The sequence below is a fragment of the Triplophysa rosa genome, linkage group LG1 (genome assembly GCF_024868665.1).
Source record: "Triplophysa rosa linkage group LG1, Trosa_1v2, whole genome shotgun sequence".
NCBI lineage: Eukaryota > Metazoa > Chordata > Actinopteri > Cypriniformes > Nemacheilidae > Triplophysa > Triplophysa rosa.
The window spans coordinates 8,070,189-8,089,721 of NC_079890.1; the positions used below are offsets into that span (position 1 = coordinate 8,070,189).

The 19,533-nt window shown below is 38.7% G+C and overlaps 1 protein-coding gene across 4 annotated transcripts in view; it reads left to right on the top strand.

Moving 5' to 3' along the window:
- Positions 1-1,010: 1,010 nt before the first annotated feature.
- Positions 1,011-19,533, top strand: part of men1 (multiple endocrine neoplasia I) — a 119,926-nt gene continuing 101,403 nt past the window's right edge. The window contains exons 1-5 of one of the 4 annotated variants that reach the window (XM_057340072.1): positions 1,011-1,124; positions 1,190-1,247; positions 5,536-5,723; positions 9,874-10,351; positions 10,767-10,975. In XM_057340072.1, the coding sequence (XP_057196055.1) occupies positions 1,026-1,124; positions 1,190-1,247; positions 5,536-5,723; positions 9,874-10,351; positions 10,767-10,975 (1,032 nt within the window). In that variant the 5' untranslated portion in view covers positions 1,011-1,025. The other 3 variants (XM_057340080.1, XM_057340097.1, XM_057340089.1) reach the window with 3 other exon arrangements.

The window sequence follows — 19,533 nt, forward strand, 5'->3', positions numbered from 1 at the left end:
CGTCGAAAAAGCTTATGACATGGTTTGGAAAGAGGGATTAATGATCAAGTTAGGATTGATATAGGAATAACAGGTAGAACGTACAATTGGATTAAAGATTTTTTATTTGATAGATGTATTCAAGTCAGAATTGGGAAAGCTTTATCTGGAAGCTATATAGTTGATAATGGTACTCCACAGGTTAGTATTATTTGTCCTATATTGTTTTCAATTATGATAAATGATGTATTTTCTCAAGTTCAGGAAGATATTGGTCGATCACTGTTTGCTGATGATGGTTCATTATGGAAAAGGGGAAGGAATGTTAATCATATTGGAAGAAAAATGCAAGAGGCAATTAAAGTGGTAGAAAACTGTTCAAATGCATGGGGATTTAGATTGTCAGTAGAAAAAACTAAAATACTAATGTTCACTAAAAAAAGAGGTATTGATACACAGATAAAGATGTATGGACAAAACATTGAAACGGTTAAAGTATTTCAATTCTTGGGTGTGTGGTTTGATGCGAAATTAACATGGAATGAACATATTCATAACATGGTAAATAAATGTGATGAGATGTCTAAGAGGGTCTATGTGGGGAGCAAGTAGATCAGCAATGAAAAACATTTATATAGCATTGATTAGATCAGTATTAGACTATGGAAGTATTGTTTATGGTTCAGCATCAAAAACCTCATTGAAGAAACTGGATGTGGTACAAACTCAAGCTTGAGACTTTGTTGTGGGGCGATTAAAATGACTCCGGTATCTGCATTGCGGGTTGAAAAAGAGAAATGCCATTGATCATCAGGTGTAAACAATTAATGATGAATTACTGGGTAAATCTTCAGGGTCATTCAATAGAAGGTGATCCAGCAGTTAAAGTGCTCCTTCCTTGTTGGGAGAAGGAAAATTTCAAACTGAAGTGTTTTGCATGGAGCAGTGACACATGACCTTAGATCAGAAAATATATGTGGTAGGGCTAATAAGTCTTCCATTGTGCCGATTGGTGGATTTGATTATTAGCTGTCCTATCAGTCGATATGGGGGTGTATATATATAGCCTATGGTTAAGAGGTTTGATATCACTGGTCCCGCCCTTTTTTTCTTTTGCTTCGGTGTTACATCCGGTCGCCCGGCAGGTACGTAGTGTTACGGGCTATGTCATTGGTAGCATGTGGTAGCTAATGTTAGTGTCTCTGTGTAGAACGGCACGTTAGGAGAAACCATGTGGCTGACATTTGGTTGGCGTTGCCCCTCTACAGGTGAGTGTAATGACTGTGTGGTGTGGTGATGTAAGATTGTGCTTGTGGTGACATTAGATAGGCTTTGTTGTTTACAGGTGGAAGCTTGAGTGAGCTGGAGTCGAGCTTGGGTGTCTGTTGATATTCCGGATGTTTTGGGGGTTGGCTGCGTATGCAGTCTCCCAACAAAACAGATCGAGTTGTCCTCTGCACATTGGTGTGATTACCCGATCGGCTGAGTTACGAGATCGGAGGTGTGCTGTAGTGTATTTCAGGGAAACTATGAGTTTAACCACAGTAACATACGTATAGTTAATTGTGATTAACCATTAACTATTTTAAACACTTTACCTGATGCAGCATAATTAATAATAGCGACAGACTAAATGTACTCGTCCAGCGAGTTATCAGCATGTCGTATATTAACTCTAAGAAATATTACTTCCCTGGCCTGGAAAAACAATATTCTTACTGTAGTACAGTACCACTTCAGAAATCTTAACGAAATCAAGCAGTTTAAGTGACCTTGATATGTGATAAATAAACACAGCAACAATTCGAGCGTGCACACATGCGGTTTATTTATCTACACTACGGGGGAACTAAAACCAACTACTAACAAGGACCAAACATTAACAAACAAACATAAAAACGTAAAACAGTAGAGAATGAAAGAAATAGATAAAGCAAAGAAAAAGGCAGTATTAAATCAGCTATTCACATCTGCACGAACCATCAAGGACAAATCTCCTTATTTAAAAGGGGCAAAGCTTATTCGCAACTGGTTAGCAATAGTTCAGATACTTGCATTGGCTTCTTTGTTTCTCAGGACACGTGCTGGCGCGCGTATCAAAGGGTCCTGATGCGTTCAGAGCGGGCCGTGAGTCCGTTGATTTAGCTTGAAGCAAAACTGCCTGAAGAAAGCTGTCTCTGAGGAGAGGCAGGTCTCGAGAGCGCGAACGAACATACACAAAAGAGCAAGCTTTCCTGCGTGATCAGATGTTTTAACACAGAGGGCGTCACGCCCCTCCAAGGTGGGCGAGCCAATGTGACGTGAGTTTTGGGCGCGAAAACATGTTTCTTTGTTCGGCACACTAACTCATTTGCATTTATGGTCACCTGGTAGTTTGGAGCAGGAATAGACTTAGAATAGAATAAAATGAGTATGGTATAAAATACATTACTGTGCTATACACCATAGTCTAATACATGAAAAGGGAAACACGTAGATATGAAACATGAAGGGGTTACAATTACATTGACCTGTAGTTTGGACAAGAATGTAAATATACACAGCATACCACTAAGCACATATGCCTTTGAGGTTATAGGTGAAGGAGAATAACATAGAGGCAAGCATACACTGTGGAGATTCATGTGTATACACTTTAAACCAGTCTTTTGTGGCTAAGGAAAGAGAAAGAGACATTCTTTTGGAAGAATTTGAGGCTCTCAGTCCCTGGGGGCCACATGGCTTTTCTCATTTGGTGAACAGTCATGTCCTCCCCCCAAGAACCTCCTTTGAAGTCTAGGGTAGTGTATCCGAATCTGTCCTGGTTTAGATGAAGGTGTTGAGAATAGGACATTTGGCCAGACTTGTTGGTGCCTGGTCGTAGTCCTGCTGAGAGGTTACTGTGTTTTACGATCACAGATGGTAAACTTTGATCCGACCATACCCTACATACGGTACATGTGTTAAGCCTCGTCCCTGTTAGCTATTTGTAATGAGCCGCTAATGCTAGTTGCATTTTAGACTTTTTGATGATATCTTACGGTCCCTGTCCTCCTTAATGAACTCGGCCTACAGATTGTTTTAACGAGCCGCGACCACCAGTGTATTCATCTGTGGGTTGCTTATCTGGGGGTGGGGAGATTCTACCCTTATGGTAGGTGCTGTTAAACTTGCATTAGGATGTCGTAATCTTGTCCAACCTGTCTAATTATTGACTGCATTACTGACAGATTGGTCACGTCGCTACCAGTGATTATTCCTGTGCATTGGAGCTACGTGGGAGTTATCCGGCGGCGCTGTTGCTGCACCTTATGTTATTGTTAATTTTTTTTCTTTATACTGTAGTTTAACTTGTTTTGCTTGTTGCATTTGCTGTTTCTACTTTATTTTTTATTTTACATTGCTTTGTTTGGCACTACTGTTTTCATGTTTTTTTTGTTTTCTTTTCAGTTGCTGCAGTTAACCAGCTGTGTTACATTGGCTAGCCCTGATGGTGCTGCTGTAGTGGCATGTTTAATTTAATTTGATTCTATTATATTGTTTTCTTTATACTTGTTATTTTGTAGTGTGTGAAGGTGCATTATTGTGAGCAGTAGAGCGCCTACTTGCTATCCTGCACTGTAGTGCACAGTAAGAGTGTCTGCACCCTTGAAACTTGTGCCAAAACCTATTTCTATCCATTTTCTTACAGGAGCTGAGTGCTGGAGGCAGGGCGGAGTTTGGGGTGTTGGTGTTCTCCCACGAGTGCTGTGGTGTGTTGGTGTGTGTGTGCGCGTGAGCGTGTGTACCCCGGTGTAACCAGTGTGAGGTGCGTGTGGCCTATTGTGTCCCTAGTCCCTGTGGGCGTGCCTCAGCTCCTGTTCCTTTTTTTTGGTTTGTTTAGAAGGGTTTGTTGGCCCAGGCTGCTTACTGTGGTATTTTCTCATCCTAGTTATTTTTGTTGTTGTTTATCCTTTATATTTCTTTATTTTCGGTGATTGATGTTGTGTCAGAATCTAAGTAAAAAAAAAATATATATATATATATATATATATATATGCTCACGTCTCCTGCCGCTTCCTGAAGTGAATTTGTGTGCTTAAGGTATAAGAATACTTTCTCGTCCCTGGCGAGTGTCCAGGGTGGCGTAGTCGCTTTCTATTCCGTGGTCAGTTGGCGTCAGGTCACATATATATTCATACTGTGCCATTACCAATAACTCCATCATGGTTTTATCCAAGTAGTATATTTGTACTTTCATATTCTTGAGGTGTTGAAAATAAGTAAAGAATCAGGCGACATTGTAGATCAGGGGTGTCCAAAGTCAGTCCTGGAGGGCCGGTGTCCTGCAAAGTTTAGCTTCAACCCTAATCAAACACACCTGAACAGCTAATCAAGGTCTCACAAAGCAGACTAGAAACTTCCAAACAGGTGTGTTGAGCCAAGTTGGAGCTAAACTCTGCAGGACAGTGGCCCTCCAGGACCGACATTGGACACCCCTGTTGTAGATGTTGTTGAGGATCATCTTAAAACGCTATATCAAGGAAATGTGTATTCTGATGGATCCAAAGATCCTATTACAGGGAAAACAAGTTTTGCTTTCAATTAACCAGCCTTAAACATTTCAGATAAAAAGAGAACATCAAATAATTTCAGTATATACCAGATGATGACAATTGCAACAGCATTGCAGTGGATAGAAGAAAACCAAATAAAAAAGGTTGTGGTTTGTACAGATTCATGTTCTGCATTACGATCACTGAAATCATTTATATCTCATAGTAGACAGGACATAGTTAATGAAATGTATGAAAGTTTGTATAGACTCAAGAATATTGATATTATGGTAATGTTTTTGTGGGTTCCAGCTCATAAAGGGGTAAGAGCAGTGCTTAATTTGTAAATTTCGAGGTGCCTGAATAAGGAGGTGTGGCAAATTAGTGGGGTGGGGAGAGGTAACAGAATGTGCAATCTCTGTGGGGTTTTCTATCTAACTATTTAGATGTTTTGAAAATGCACATAAAAAGCATAAATAGAAACGGACAAGTAAAGATAATCTCAGAATTATCAAAGAAATTTAACAGGATTTTATCTTGAGTTTAAATGCCTTAGTTCAATTGCTCGTTAAGGTGACAGAAACAGTTATTGTCATAATGATGATGTTGTGAATTTGTGCATGTAAACAAATAGGCTACAACACCACCCTCAACATTTGTGTAGAATTCAGAAGTTTAACGTTAAACTTAAATTACACCTGCGGGTGCAGGTGGAGATAATGGGTTTTCCTTCACTGGTTTCATTCATCACTCACAAACCAGTAGCCGTTTCCCGATCAGTAGTTTCCCCTGTTCTATCATTAATTCCTCACCTGCAGCCCCTTCCCGTCATTTAGGCTTTTCCTGTTTTATCCCTCTCGTTTTGTGTCAGACCGTTGTATTAGCTTTTGTTTTCTAGTCACAATCTTAGTTTTTGGTTATATTCCTTAGTTCCTAGCCTTCGCTCCTGAGCAGTAGTCTTAAAAGGGAACTAATAACTGATTTATTTTTTCTCCAGTGCCTTGCCTCATTTCTATTAGTTTTCTTTTGTACCCCTCATTAGTTCTCGTTGGCGTCCCGGACCTCTCGGCGGATTTCACCCTGGCATCTCACCACCAAGTGGTGTACTCTATGCCAGGCATCTCACCACCAGTGGTCGTCTCTCTAGAATCTTCGGGTCGAGGTTTCACCCCGCTTCCTGCTCTCCCTCCGCGGGACAAGATCTCCCGGAGTGGTCCTATGCTCGTCCCCGTAAGTCTCGTCGGGTTGAGTGCTCTCCCCGCGGTGTCTGGAGGACTGTTTATTCTCTTCTTGGTGGACTATTCAATAAATTGCCATTTACCTGCACTTGATACCGTCTCCGTCATGACAGTCGTGTACACACTTGCACACTTAAAAACAGAACATTGTGCTTTTGCAAAATAAATATAACTTACAGGATGCGCTCTGTCATCTCCTTTTCCTTTAATTATTTGTGTAGCACTGCACATCGAAAGGTTTAAGGTTCCTCACTAGCTTAAACCAGCTAAGCACCAGCACATGACCATCTTAGACCAGCTTAAACCAGCAAAGCAGCATCAAAACATACCTAACCCAGCATTATGCTGTTTTTCAGCAGGGTAAACAAAACTCAGCAGCATATAGTCACCGTTTTTCCCTCTCGTTTTGTTAATCTGTTAATTGTCAAATATTCCACGTATATTTATTCGCGTCTCATGTTTTGCATTGAAGGGAAGTTGTTGTGCACTTCAGAGAGATATTTGTGGTGTTGGACAAATGCTGCGAAGAGACGCAGAAGGACTGATGAAATACGGTTAACGGATGATTAATGCTTAATGCGGGGGCGGGGCAAGTGACGTGGACACCGGACAGGTGGAGAGTATGGTGGTTTTTCTAGACATATTGACTTTTCTTATATTCTAAATATATTACTGAGTTTTCTTATATAAAATCGTTTTCTTATATAAAAGAATACATTTAAAGGTAGTTATAGAGTTCATGTACTTCTCTGATCTTAACAAGGGCTATGGGACTCATGTATGAGTTTGAACACTTGAACAACTGTGTACACACCAAATATCTTCTCACACCAAGACAGGAACTGCACGTACACCACACACACACTTTTGTAGAGAAGTTTAATTAAAAACGCTGGGTTGCTTATTCTTACGCTAAACAAATGAGCTCATTTTTAATAAAACCACACACTTTTTGTAGAGGAGTTTAACTTATCGCATACAGCCAAGGACGCTGGGGTGCTCATTATCACTAAACCATGAGTTCATTTTTTAAAACCAATGTTAAATCATGTATCATCCGAAAGCGCCCGGAAAGGTGTCAAGATAAAGAGCACATGATATACGTTTGTGTTGATTGAGAGGCGCTCCCTACGATTAAATCCTAATATGGTAGGCCGGAAATATAACTGTAGCAAGTGCAGGCTGAAATGTAACTGTAACGAGGCATAAGGGGATGGACTAATAAAAATAAGTGATGTCATGTAAAACCTGGTTGGTAGAAGATGATGTCAGGTAAAACATGATTGGTTTGAACTGTGATAACAACTTGAGAACAATGTATAAAAGATGGAGTCAGACATGTATTCGTTGGACATCATTGGACATCATCAGATGAACTCTGTATGTCTCTCTGTGATTGCTCGAGCAAATATAGATTGAAACCTGGCTCTCTGGTCTTCGTGAATTCTTTCTACATTGGCTGATCGACTTTTCGCCACGACAAGAGCTGTCAAACGGTATACTCCGTGTTCGACAAAACAAACACATACACACAAGACACAACCCTGAGGTGACCGGGATCACGACACACGACTCAAAGTAGCTAACTTGACGTATGACGTACTCATAGTCATATCTGTTTGACCATAAATCATCACAGTTTTTTAAGTTGTTTCTGATGTTAACAGCTCAAGCGATTGCGCCTTACGCTCACACACACAATATTCCAGCATCTCAAACTTGACCGCCTGTTCATTATCAAAATAAAACGGGTATTGCCATTATAATTATTATACGTGGGTTTCAATTAAATATATGCAGGCAACAGGTCAGCACGAACCGGATAGGATTTTGGAGGTGCTTCCGGCACAAATTAAGCCCTGGATAAGAGGTAATGAAATGGTTGATAAATTGGCAAAGCAGGCATTAGAATAATAAGTTATGAATATCTCACTTGGTAAACAAGAAGCGAAAGGAATAATTAAAACATATGGCAATAAAGAATAGCAACAAATATGGGACACAAGGACTGGACGTCAACTCTATGAAATTCATCAAGAAGTAGGAGTAGTGAGAGTAACTAAAAGAAGCAATATAGAGGAAAACATTTTAACAAGATTAAGAGTTGGGCATACAAATCTTAACAAAACTTAAAAACTGTTAAATAAGCATCCAACTGGTTTGTGTGATTTTTGGGGTAGGAGGAATTTCTGGTCCACACTCTTTCACAGTAGGTGGCGATATTGCACCTTAACGTTGGTGCTACCCGCCACAAAACTGCAACAAGAAGAAGAAGGGAACAGGAAGTGTTGTTATATCGCTGATATCGGCGTAATATGAACAAGCCTAAATCGGTGTTTAGAAGTGCGAACTAATTGTATATTTGTCTTTTCTTAGTGTCTGTCCCTCCTCGACTGCGCGGCAAAAATCACGGGAAAAACAAAAGCATGTGGATATAATTCCAACAAAGGTATTTTTTCCAGCATAAAACAAAGCAACCCTATATCGCGTAGAAAGTACGGTGGGGAATGGGAATGATATCTAACGTAATTGTAAAACATTCTTTGAAGAAAACATCCGAAACTGACAGTGATGTTTAAGCTAACGTTAGCTAGCTGCAGCATCTTTTCACGGATGTCTGCATATACGCACATGGGTTTCTACTGGGTTTGTGTTATTACGTTGTTTTTGTTAGCTCAGATTTCCAACACTCATTCTTGTTCGTGCTGTTATGAGTTAAAGATGGCGTTAACACACTGGGACAACAGATTATGTTTTAAATTAATGATTAAACTCAGTTGAAAGTTTAATTTTTAGGCTTAACTTAATGTAGTATATTGAGATAACTAGTCTAACAGGTTAAAACCTAACTATGCTAAAGCGAATTGTTTTAGAGTTGTTTTTTTACTTTAATTTTGAATGCAAAATTTACACGCGAAAAATATCTCTTACACGTGTTACTGGGACTTCCTCTAGAATTGAATATATTGCCAAATTAATTCATGTATTTACTTTAAATATAATATGAAATGCTTTGAATGATGTGGTATATCTATGTTGTCGTTAATAATTACCACTATATACTGGTGTATAACGTATGTACACTATACACTAACGTTGTATACAAAAGTTTTTGGACACTTGAGTGAAATGTTTCTCATTATTTAAAAAAAACTTTGATCTGAAGGTGTATTGTATGCTTAAATGTCTGAAATTAGTTTAGTAGACAAAAATATAATTTTGCAAAATATGCATGTTTCATGACAAAACTAACATTTTATTTTTTTAAATTGGTGACTGTCTGAATATTAAGAAAGAACTAGTGATGCACCGAAATGAGAATTCTTGGCCGAAGCCGAACATGATGTGAAACTCTTGGCCGAAGGCAGAATAATACCCAACACCGAACATGGTTTTTTGCATTTCTTCTATTTATTAAGCTATTTTTTTCACTATTGCACAAACTGAATAGTCAAAATGTGCTTTTTATAATTTGTCTTGTTTTTCAATAAAATACAATACAACTTAATATAAAATTGAGCAAAACAAAGCAAATTCAAACATAAAATGACCGTTGTGCACAGAACATACTTTGACAAGTTGTTTAGTAAAGGGAACTGTGTGCACGCGACCACTGTATGATGTCAAAGGATGTCGCGAGCGGCGGGGCTACTGTCAGACAGCTCGTTTCCGTCTGAAGTAAGTGCATCCCTAGAAAGAACAGCCAATAAGAGCGCTGAATAGATGGGAACTCTTTTAATATTGTTTTAAAAACATCTCAGGGTAAGACCTCAAGATGCTGCTTGATAAAATGACAAGAAAACATTAGTGCAAATTCTAGTCAAAAGGTGACTATAGAATATAATGTTTTAATACATGTTTTTAGTTATAACATAATTCCCATAGTTTCCTTCGTTTTATTTTATAATTCTGATGAGTTTATTATAATTATTATGATAAAATGTGGAAAAAATATATGAACACAAAAGTGAGTAAGTGTCCAAAAACATTTGACCGGTAGTGTAGATCAATGTACCACAGATGTAGTATGATACCCATACAGTAGGCATACAATACTCATGGTAAATACAAAAGTTTATGAATGCAATATTGTTTTGATGTTCTGACACATTAACTGAATATTCTTGTGTTTTTTATAAAAGCTTACATTAGACTTCAGATCTTCAGCAACTCATTCGTTAACCATGGGGCTGCGGTCAGCTCAGAAGAAGCATTTCCCTCTCAGAGGAATTGATGGAGTGGTGCATCTCTTCCAGACTGAGCTTAGCAAGCCGGAGCCAGACCTGGCCTTGTTGTCCCTTGTGCTGGGTTTTGTAGAGCACTTCCTGGCTGTCAACAGAGTTGTTCCTGTCAATGTCCCAGGGGTTTGCTTCGAACCTCTGAAACCTGACATCCTTAACTCTTGTCTTCCGACCGTGGAAGTGAATCTTATATCTGCCCTCTATGAACGTTTCACGGCCCAGATCCGTGGTGCTGTGGACCTGTCGCAGTTTCGCAGGCCTGCTGGAGGGTCCAGCCGTGAGCTGGTGAAGAAAGTTTCGGATGTGATCTGGAATAGTCTTAGCCGGTCATATTTCAAGGACAGAGCACACATACAGTCTCTGTTCAGTCTCATCACAGGTAGAACTCTATAGTTATTATTTTATGAAACAGAACTTGATTAATCCTGCCATGCAATGCAGAGCTGTTGAGAGAGAGAGTCGCAACAACAGAAGTTTTCCCAAAATTTTCGCTTGTCACATGATTCATGGAGCCTTCAGATAGTTCCAGGAAGTTATGTTTTCTCGCTTTATTTCTTTCACTTTTTATATTCATTGAATGGCTTATGTCTTTAAATGGGTTAAAAGCTCATCGCAATTGGTCTGTTTTGCAGCAGCTCCGTGCATTACTAGTAACTTCCGGGAACTATTGAGAGGCTCCATGAACCACCATTGCTTTGAAAAAACTTCCATTGGAGTCAACGGCATTGACGCAACTCTCTCTCAATGGCTCTGATGCAATGTTTCATATTAAACAACTTTTTTCTTTTTGTAAGGCACCAAGTTGGACAGCTCAGGAGTAGCATTTGCTGTGGTTGCTGCATGTCAGGTATTGGGTCTGAAGGATGTTCATCTTGCCCTCTCTGAAGACCATGCCTGGGTAATCTTTGGCAAAGGTGGTGAAGAGACAGCAGAGGTCACCTGGCATGGAAAGGGCAACGAAGACAGAAGAGGTCAGACTGTCAATGCTGGAGTCAGTGAGAGGGTACGGAACAAAGCAAGGGCCTATGTGTTTAGGTGTAATAAATATTACTTTACATACTACTATGTGAGCATGCTGTAAAATTTACACAACCAATGTAAACTTTACACAACCAACCTAGACGATGCTCATTCTTTTAGTACTGTTTGCCACATTTTAAAGTAATTGTAAAGTCATTAAAACAATTAATGCTCACATAAGATTTATTACTTTTTAAAGAATTGCTTTTTTAAATTACAATTTTAAAAATTACTTTGCTTTGGTCATTTGATAATTGTGTTGAATTAATCCTGGGTACTTAATGATTTCTTTTTCTTGGCTGTCTATTCCAACTCATCCTATAAAAAACTATTTATTGTTTAATTACAGTTTGACCTGGCACAGACCAGGGGTCTCATTTATAAAACTGTGCGTAGGATCCTTACTAAAAGTGTACGTGTGCAGGAAAACCAAAAATAGCGTATGCCAAAAAATATTCAGATCTATCAAACCGTGCGTACGCACACCTGTAAGCAATATTTGCTTTATAAATCACAGATCACCTGCAAGTGTGCGTACATGAATCAGCCTCATATCTCGCCCTGTATACGCCCATTTTTACCCATAAATAGTCAATGCAAAGCACCTCATGAATGCTGATTCGTATATTAATAAGCCTGGCATCCAATCCGCTTGTTAAGCCTGACGTCACGCACCAAAATGGACGTATATCGTTTCGGGGTCCAACCGCTATCAGATGCCATGGAAAAATAACAAAAAATTATGTAAAACTGTCGAAAACACCCGATCCCATCCTTTACCTCCGTAACGAAATCACAAATGGCCACACATGAGATTCACTGAGATTTCTAATAATTGTTATAATTGTTAATAATTATTATGATTAAAGCCAAAGAAGGTCTCTGCCGAATTTAAATGTTTACAGCATTTAGACTGATCATGAACACCTCATTAAAATCACTTCATGAATTAGTGGCGTCCTTCACCTAAGATAAAATTTGAAGACATAATTGTAAAAGACGAATGTTTCTTCATTCCGGGTTTGTTATGAACATGGTTATAGGACTGATAACGAGAACATAAAGAGAAACGATTGTGTGAGAGCTTAATGGCTGAATTTTCAGACTTTGACATTCTATGATTATGTACAGTATTTAAGGAAAATATATTTAGTATTTATTTACACTGTGTTCTGCAGTTATCATATTTGATGCTGTCCCTATTCAGTCGGATCATCTCCTCATCATGTGCTCATAGTGTGATGGTGAGACAGTGCTGATTAAATATTTAGATTGAATTTTTATTTAAGATTTGAGTTGATTTTACAAGAAGGTGCATGAAACAATTATCGCTCAATACAAGCGCAACTAACTCTGCAGATTTAATCTTTGTGATAATGTGGATCTTTAACGGATTTGAGGTCAAATTAAATGTGTGTGAGTGTATTAATGCTTATAATCGTTTTTATCAATCTTAGTTTCTGCAATCTAAGTTCACACCATTTGTGTCGCCCTTTGTCTCCAGAATGTGCGTACGCATGGGTCAGAGTCTGCGTGTAGGTGCGCAAAATTTTCCGTTTATAAATCCCATATTTTGCATGGGAAGTGGCGTACACCTCTTTCAGGGCATGTTTTGAGCATACGCAATGGTTATAAATGAGGCCCCTGGGCTTTAAAAGAAAAAAACAATTAGTTCACGTCGAGCAGAATCAGTATTTTTATGTTTCTGTTTTTTGCGTTCCTCATTTAACAAGACCATTCCAAAAACGGTTTGCTTAGGTAAAACACAGATTACTGACATTATTTTAATATACTCCTATAACTTATACAAATGTATATACATTTTCAGATGAATAACAGCACACTAGAGGTGGGCGGAATGGCCAAAAATCTATTTCACGGAATGAGTTATTTTATTTCACGGTAACAATATATTTCATGATAACAATCTCCCATTATAATTCTATATCTTATACCAAATTTTTCTTAGATTGATTTCCTTTATTGATTTTATTTATTACAGTTAATTTAAATGCTCTTCAGTTAAAATGTAGGCATAAAAATGTACTGAAGATATCAGATTAAGTTCGGATAATGAGATTTATTATTTATTTATCTTCTGGCTATATCGTATGTATACACAGAGGTGGAAAAAGTATAATAAAATCATACTCAAATACAAGTACTACTACTTTGATGAAATTGTACTTGAGTACAAGTAAAATTACCAGTCAAAAAAAGTCTACTCAAGTAAAAGTAAAAAGTAGCTTGTTTAAAATTAATAAAGAATAATTAATTGTTTGTCTTGTTTTGCAGAAATATCACAAATCATATAGCAGAAATATTAACTAAACAATTATTAAATCAATATACATTTTCTTCAGAAGCAAATTAAGCCTTAAAAAAGATTTTAAGCCTTAGTTTCTTAACAAATTATCAATGGTACACACTGCTAAATTTCAGTAGTGAAACCATGTATAAATGGTTCCATGCAGGTTCCATGTTTGTACGGAATGAGAGTAAATGTAATGATTGACAGTTGTAACCCGGTCATTACCATGGCAACATTTTTGCCGTTGATTGCAGTGAACAAGAAAAATGAATCCCAAGAGTTTAATCCGTTTGATACGTATCTGCTGTTTTCGGCCAAACACTGGTTAAGTGAGGCAATTTTAACTAAAACACTGACCGAGATGCTGTGTTTTGTTTATGTTCAGAGCTTCACAGCGCGCTCTCGCGGTGTTGCCATGTTTACTTATTTTTTAAGAGCTTCGCATTTGTTTTTTAGTCTTTTCTTATGAAGCTGCATATAAATTATGTAGTTAAAAAAGTGAACAGTTGCGCGTATTTTTTTTGCCTTATTAAATGTGTCGATGTGTAGGTTTATTTTGGGCTTGTCATTGTTTGCATGTTCTTTTCAACAATATGATCTGGCAATACGGTCCTTTTTACGGCAGGGCTGGTGAGGCTTTTCAAAACGCATGAAATAGCAAGCATATTTTCATGTGAATTTCTTGCCCCGCGCTTACAGAAGAGAGAGACATATGATACACGTTTAAATATGTAATTAAAGCATAAGTTGTTCAGTTCGGTTCCGTACACACTGCGTAAATGTGGTGCAGACACATTACAAAACGGGATTAAACACTTAAAATATAGCATTATGCACCAATGTTGTTTTGAATTTTACTAAACTGTCTAAACTTCTTATTAGTTACCAATGCAACAAGGGTATGAGCATTATTTGTACAAATATTTATCTTTACCTCTACATTCTTGCACATAAGGATTTTTATAAAATGCTAGTTTGCACAGCATCCATAATCCTAGCTTGAAGCTGAAATGGTTGCTTAAATAGGGGTTTACTTCATTGTCTTCACAGGGCTCTAGACTAACTTTAGTTAAGTTAGGTGCACCCAAATTCGACCGCATCGCATTTAACAATGCAGTTTTACCAGTTCACCTTTTTTTAAATCGCTGTCCATATAGGCAAAATTGACTTGTAAATGATTAACTAACAATCTGGTCAACATAAAGTTCTTTATTTGAAGCACAATTCTACAAGAAAGGTAATTTACTGAAAAAGTGTTGGTGCTTAAAGTGCTTCACTGAACTGAAATTTAAACTTAAAAAATCTCAAGATAAATGGACCAGGGCTTGACATAACCTGGGAGGTTGATGGCTCCGTGAGCATTGCGTATGATTTTCGGACGGATCAGGCCTTAACTTAACATTATTCATGAAAAAGTTGTCAATTGTTCTTTTCATCTTCTCTCATCATCCGCGGCTACATCCACTCTGTTTAACTGACGGGCCTATAGGCTCCTCACCTTTCTGTCTGACTGCAGCACACGCATTTTCAAACCTACACACCAGAGGTTGCGCAAGACTTTTTATTGTCTGTCATTTTGACTGACAGGCTCGTAAAAAATCCGTCATAATCTATATTACCCGTCACTATGGTGCAAGGTGGCATTAGGTGGTAATTAGTATGTTCGTGACATCATCACGCTGTACTTGCGTCTCGGAACTTGTTGTATTTTAATACAACTGAATGCCCAATAAAGCCGTTGTTGTTTATATTCATCTATATATTTAATGTTTTAATGTTTAAGTTCATATGTGATTCGATCTGGGAAAACCCAACACATGGTGCAAATTTATATATTACAGTTTTTGATACCATATTCAAGCCCTTTCCAAATCGGTTTTTATTTTGCTCATACCTTTTGTACGTAACAAAAGTTATGGCTGAGGTCGGCTGAAGCGCTATGATTTTCAGGAACGGAATTTGGAGGAAAACGGGTTTAAAGTTAAGTGATGAAAATAAAAGCACAACAGTTAAGTATCACAAGTAAAAGTCACTTTACAGTGGTAAAAGTCTTACTCTAATAACAATTTAATAAAAGAAACATTTCCTAGTGTTGAAGTCTAAAAATACTGTACAAAACCGTTTGAATAAAACGAAAGTAAGGAAAAAGGGGCAGGGCACACTTAAAGAACGAGAGCTCTGCCATTATCACTACACAAGGAAACTAGCAAACATTACGGACAACAACTAATAAGCAGTGAAGCAAGGTTTACGTTGTTTATCATGTGCATATCATGTGCATGTCTGGACTTCTGATCATCCCTTGTATGTTTTGCGATCGCGGTCCGGGTCGCATGAGCAGCGGACCGGGGATAACTCCCGGTGCTGCAGACGGGGAGCTCTGTCATCTCACGAAAACATTGTATAAAAAAACTTTGCATGCCGTAGTTTACACAGGACTGGCGGGAAATGTGCATTGATACCCCTTCATTCTTCATGTTATGTGATTTACTTTGATAGGTGAATTGTCTTTCCCGCGTCCCAGCACGACATCCGACGGGTTTTCTCAGATTGCATCACATATGTCTAGTCAGTAACAATGACAGGTGAAAACACGCACATCCCTTCGCGAGCATATCACGCTCTAATGAAGGGAAACTGGGAGTTACAAATTGCCCTCATTGTAATCCGTCAAAATGACTGACGGACGGACGGCCTTCAGATTTTTCCGTCACTGGTAAAAAAAATCTGTCAATGACAGAGAATTTTTGGTTAACGCGACCTCTGGTACACACATGTACAGGAAAATCTGGACCACGGCCAATCAGAGGGGGTCCGCCCTTCACTATCTCTGATTGGTTTAGACCACGATATGGGCCTAATGTGTGTCTGTTGTTGAATCACAGGGAGACTTTCAGAGTCGCGGAGACTTTTTTTCTCCCTCGAACAGCTGGTCGCACCGGTGTGACCTCAGATTTTTTTTAGTCGCACCATTGAGAAATAAAGTCGCACTCTAGAGCCCTGCTTCAGCAGTCAGAGTTCGATGGGGTTCGCCTTTAGGACAGGTGCACTACCGAAGTCTAACTTCTCCATCTCCATTGCTCTTCTGGTATTGACGTAAAAACTCTGGCGCCCATCATTCACTGGAGTAATTTCCGGTCACGTTATTTTCCTTGCAAAGTCTTAATTTTTTTACTCAGTAACAGATGTGATTTTAAATATAACAAAGTACAATACATCACACAAATCATACTTGCAGTGCTGTGAAAAAGTATTTGCCCCCCTTCCTGATTTGTTGTTTTTTGCATATTTGTCATGCTTATCAAACACATTTTTAATATTACACAAAGAAAACCATAGTAAATACAAAATGCAGTTTTTAAATGATGGTTTTATTTATTAAGGGAAAAAACAATCCAAACATTTTTCACCCTATGTGAAAAAGTAATTGCCCCCTAAACCTAATAACTAGTTGTGCCACCCTTGGCGGAAACAACTGCGATCAAGCGTTTGCGATAGCTCGCAATGAATCTTTCTCATCACTGTGGAGGAATTTTGGCCCACTCTTCTTTGCAGAACTGTTTTAATTCAGCCACATTGGAGGGTCTTCGAGCATGAACAGCCTTTTTAAATTCGAGCATGAACAGCGTTTTTAAATTCATGCCACAACATTTCAATTGGATTTACTGTAAGTCCGGACTTTGACTAGGCCACTCCAAAACCTTTCTTTTTTTTTTAGCCATTCAGAGGTGGACTTGCTGGTGTGGTTTTTGGTGTGGATCATTGTCCTGCTGCATAACCAAAGTGCGTTTAAGCTTGAGGTCACAAACCAATGGCCGGACATTCTCTTTTAGGATTTTCTGGTAGAGCACAGAATTCATGGTTCCATCAATTATGGCCAGTCATCTAGGTCCTGAAGCTGCAAAGCAGCCCCAGACCATCACACTACCTCCACCATGTTTGACTGTTGGTATGATGTTCTTTTTATGAAATGCTGTGTTAGTTTTACGCCAGATGTAACGGGACACACCTTCCAAAAAGTTCAACCTTTGTCTCATAAGTCCACAAAAAGTTTTGGGGATCATCAAGATGTTTTTTTAGCAAATGTGAGACGAGCCTTTGTGTTCTTTTTGGTCAGCAGTGGTTTTCGCCTTGGAACTCTCCCATGGATGCCATTTTTGCACATCTCTTTCTTATTGTAGAATCATGAACACTGACCTTAACTGAAGCAAGATAGGCCTGCAGTTCTTTAGATGTTGTTCTGGGATCTTTTATGACCTCCTGGACGAGTCGTCGTTGTGCTCTGAGTAATTTTGGTAGGCCGGCCACTCCTGGGATGTTTACCACTGTTCCATGCTTTCTCTATTTGTGGGTGATGGCTCTTACTGTGGTTCGCTGGAGTCCCAAAGCCTTAGAAATGGCTTTGTAATCCTTTCTAGACTGATACATTTCAATTACTTTGTTTCTCATCTGTTCTTGAATTTCTTTAGATCGCGGCATGATGTGTTGCTATTTGAGATCTTTTAGACAACTTCAGTTTGTCAGACAGGTTCTACTTAAGTGATTTCTTGATTCAACAGGTCTGGCGGTAATTAGGCTTGAGTGTGGCTAGTGAAATTTAACTCAGTTATTCAATTCATGAGTTAATTCATTATTTACCAAGGGGGGGCAATTACTTTTTCACATAGGGTCAGAAATGTTTGGATTGTATTTTCCCTTAATAAATAAAACCATCATTTAAAAACTGCATTTTGTATTTACTCTGGTTCTCTTTGAGTAATATTAAAGTTTGTTTGATGATCTGAATCATTTAACCATGACAAATATGCTAAAAACAAAAAATCCGGAAGGGGCAAATAATTTTTCACAGCACTGTAAGTACAAGTAAAATTACAGATTTTAAAAGCTACTTAAAGTACAAGTACACAAAAAACCTACTCAATACAGTAAAGTGAGTAAATGTAATTCGTTACTTTCCACCTCTGTGTATACAGTAGGAAGATGGACAACATGTATAACAATGACATATGAATATATGCACAAACAATGAAAGTACAGTATGTGACTGGTGTTATAAACTGGTGTTCATGGGGACTGACTCTGTACTGTAGGTCTTTATCGCTCTTCACTCTCTGTTAGATGAGCATTTTTAATGTGTTGCTACTCTCTGTCTTTAGGTTTGTTTATTCTGGCACTTGTCTTCTTTGCACTGCGAGTCTGCTGACTCCACACGCGTCTCCCAAAACAGGGGAAAGTGGCGCGTCTCGTCAAAGCGCTCACGCGGCGAGCATCATCGCGTGTTTCAACGCAAGTTTCACCTTGCTTCGCCTGAAGTTAAACTTTATTAAAACTATTAACAGCTTCACAAAGCAACTTGACTTCTGAAATACGTTGTGAGTATAAGCTTTTTTATATGCTCGCGCAGATCCCTGCACGAGCACTGCGGGTGAGAGAGAAAGCGCCAGACTGGAGCGGATCACAAAACTACAGACTGAAAGAAGGTCAAAAGAATATTTGATACGTTCATTTGTTATGGGTGGATTGATTCGCTTGTTTTTTCAGAATAGCGCCCAACTTGCAGAGCTCAGAGTTAACCACGCCTACTTATAGGGCTGTAGTCAAGTCCACCATTGTCGAGTCCAAGACAAGTCCAAGACCAGGACTAGTCGAGACCGAGTCAAGTCCGAGTCCAAATAGGTTCGAGTCCAAGTCAAGTCCAAGTCCAGAGAGGTTCGAGTCCAAGTCAAGACCGAGTCCAATTCAGACAGTCAAGACAGAGACAGAAAAAAATCATGACTATAAGACCACATACTTAACTATTGATAATTTATGTGACGCAAGAGACAGCATATCTTCTATTCTAAGATAATCATTTTCATTATTGTTTGTAATGATCAAAAAGCAGATAAAATAAGGTCATTTTAATTTTACTACCTAACAGCAAGGTTGTGCAGCAATGAACACTTTTGTGCGTGTGTGCGTGCGTGCATGCGCGCGCCTGCCCATGCACGTGCGTGTTCGATAGAGGAGCCGCTAGAAAGAGCAGAGGCTCCACGGCTCGTTTATAAGCACGTTTATAAGCACGTCGGTGCCCATCCTTAAATAACATGTTCATCACAATAAAAATACGATCATTCTTATCTTTAAGCCCTAGTTTCCAAACTTTCTAAAATACTCAAATGCAATGCTAACTCTGAAACATGGCATTAACTTACCTCTCTTTGTGATGCCTTTGCAGGTGTCTTACGAAA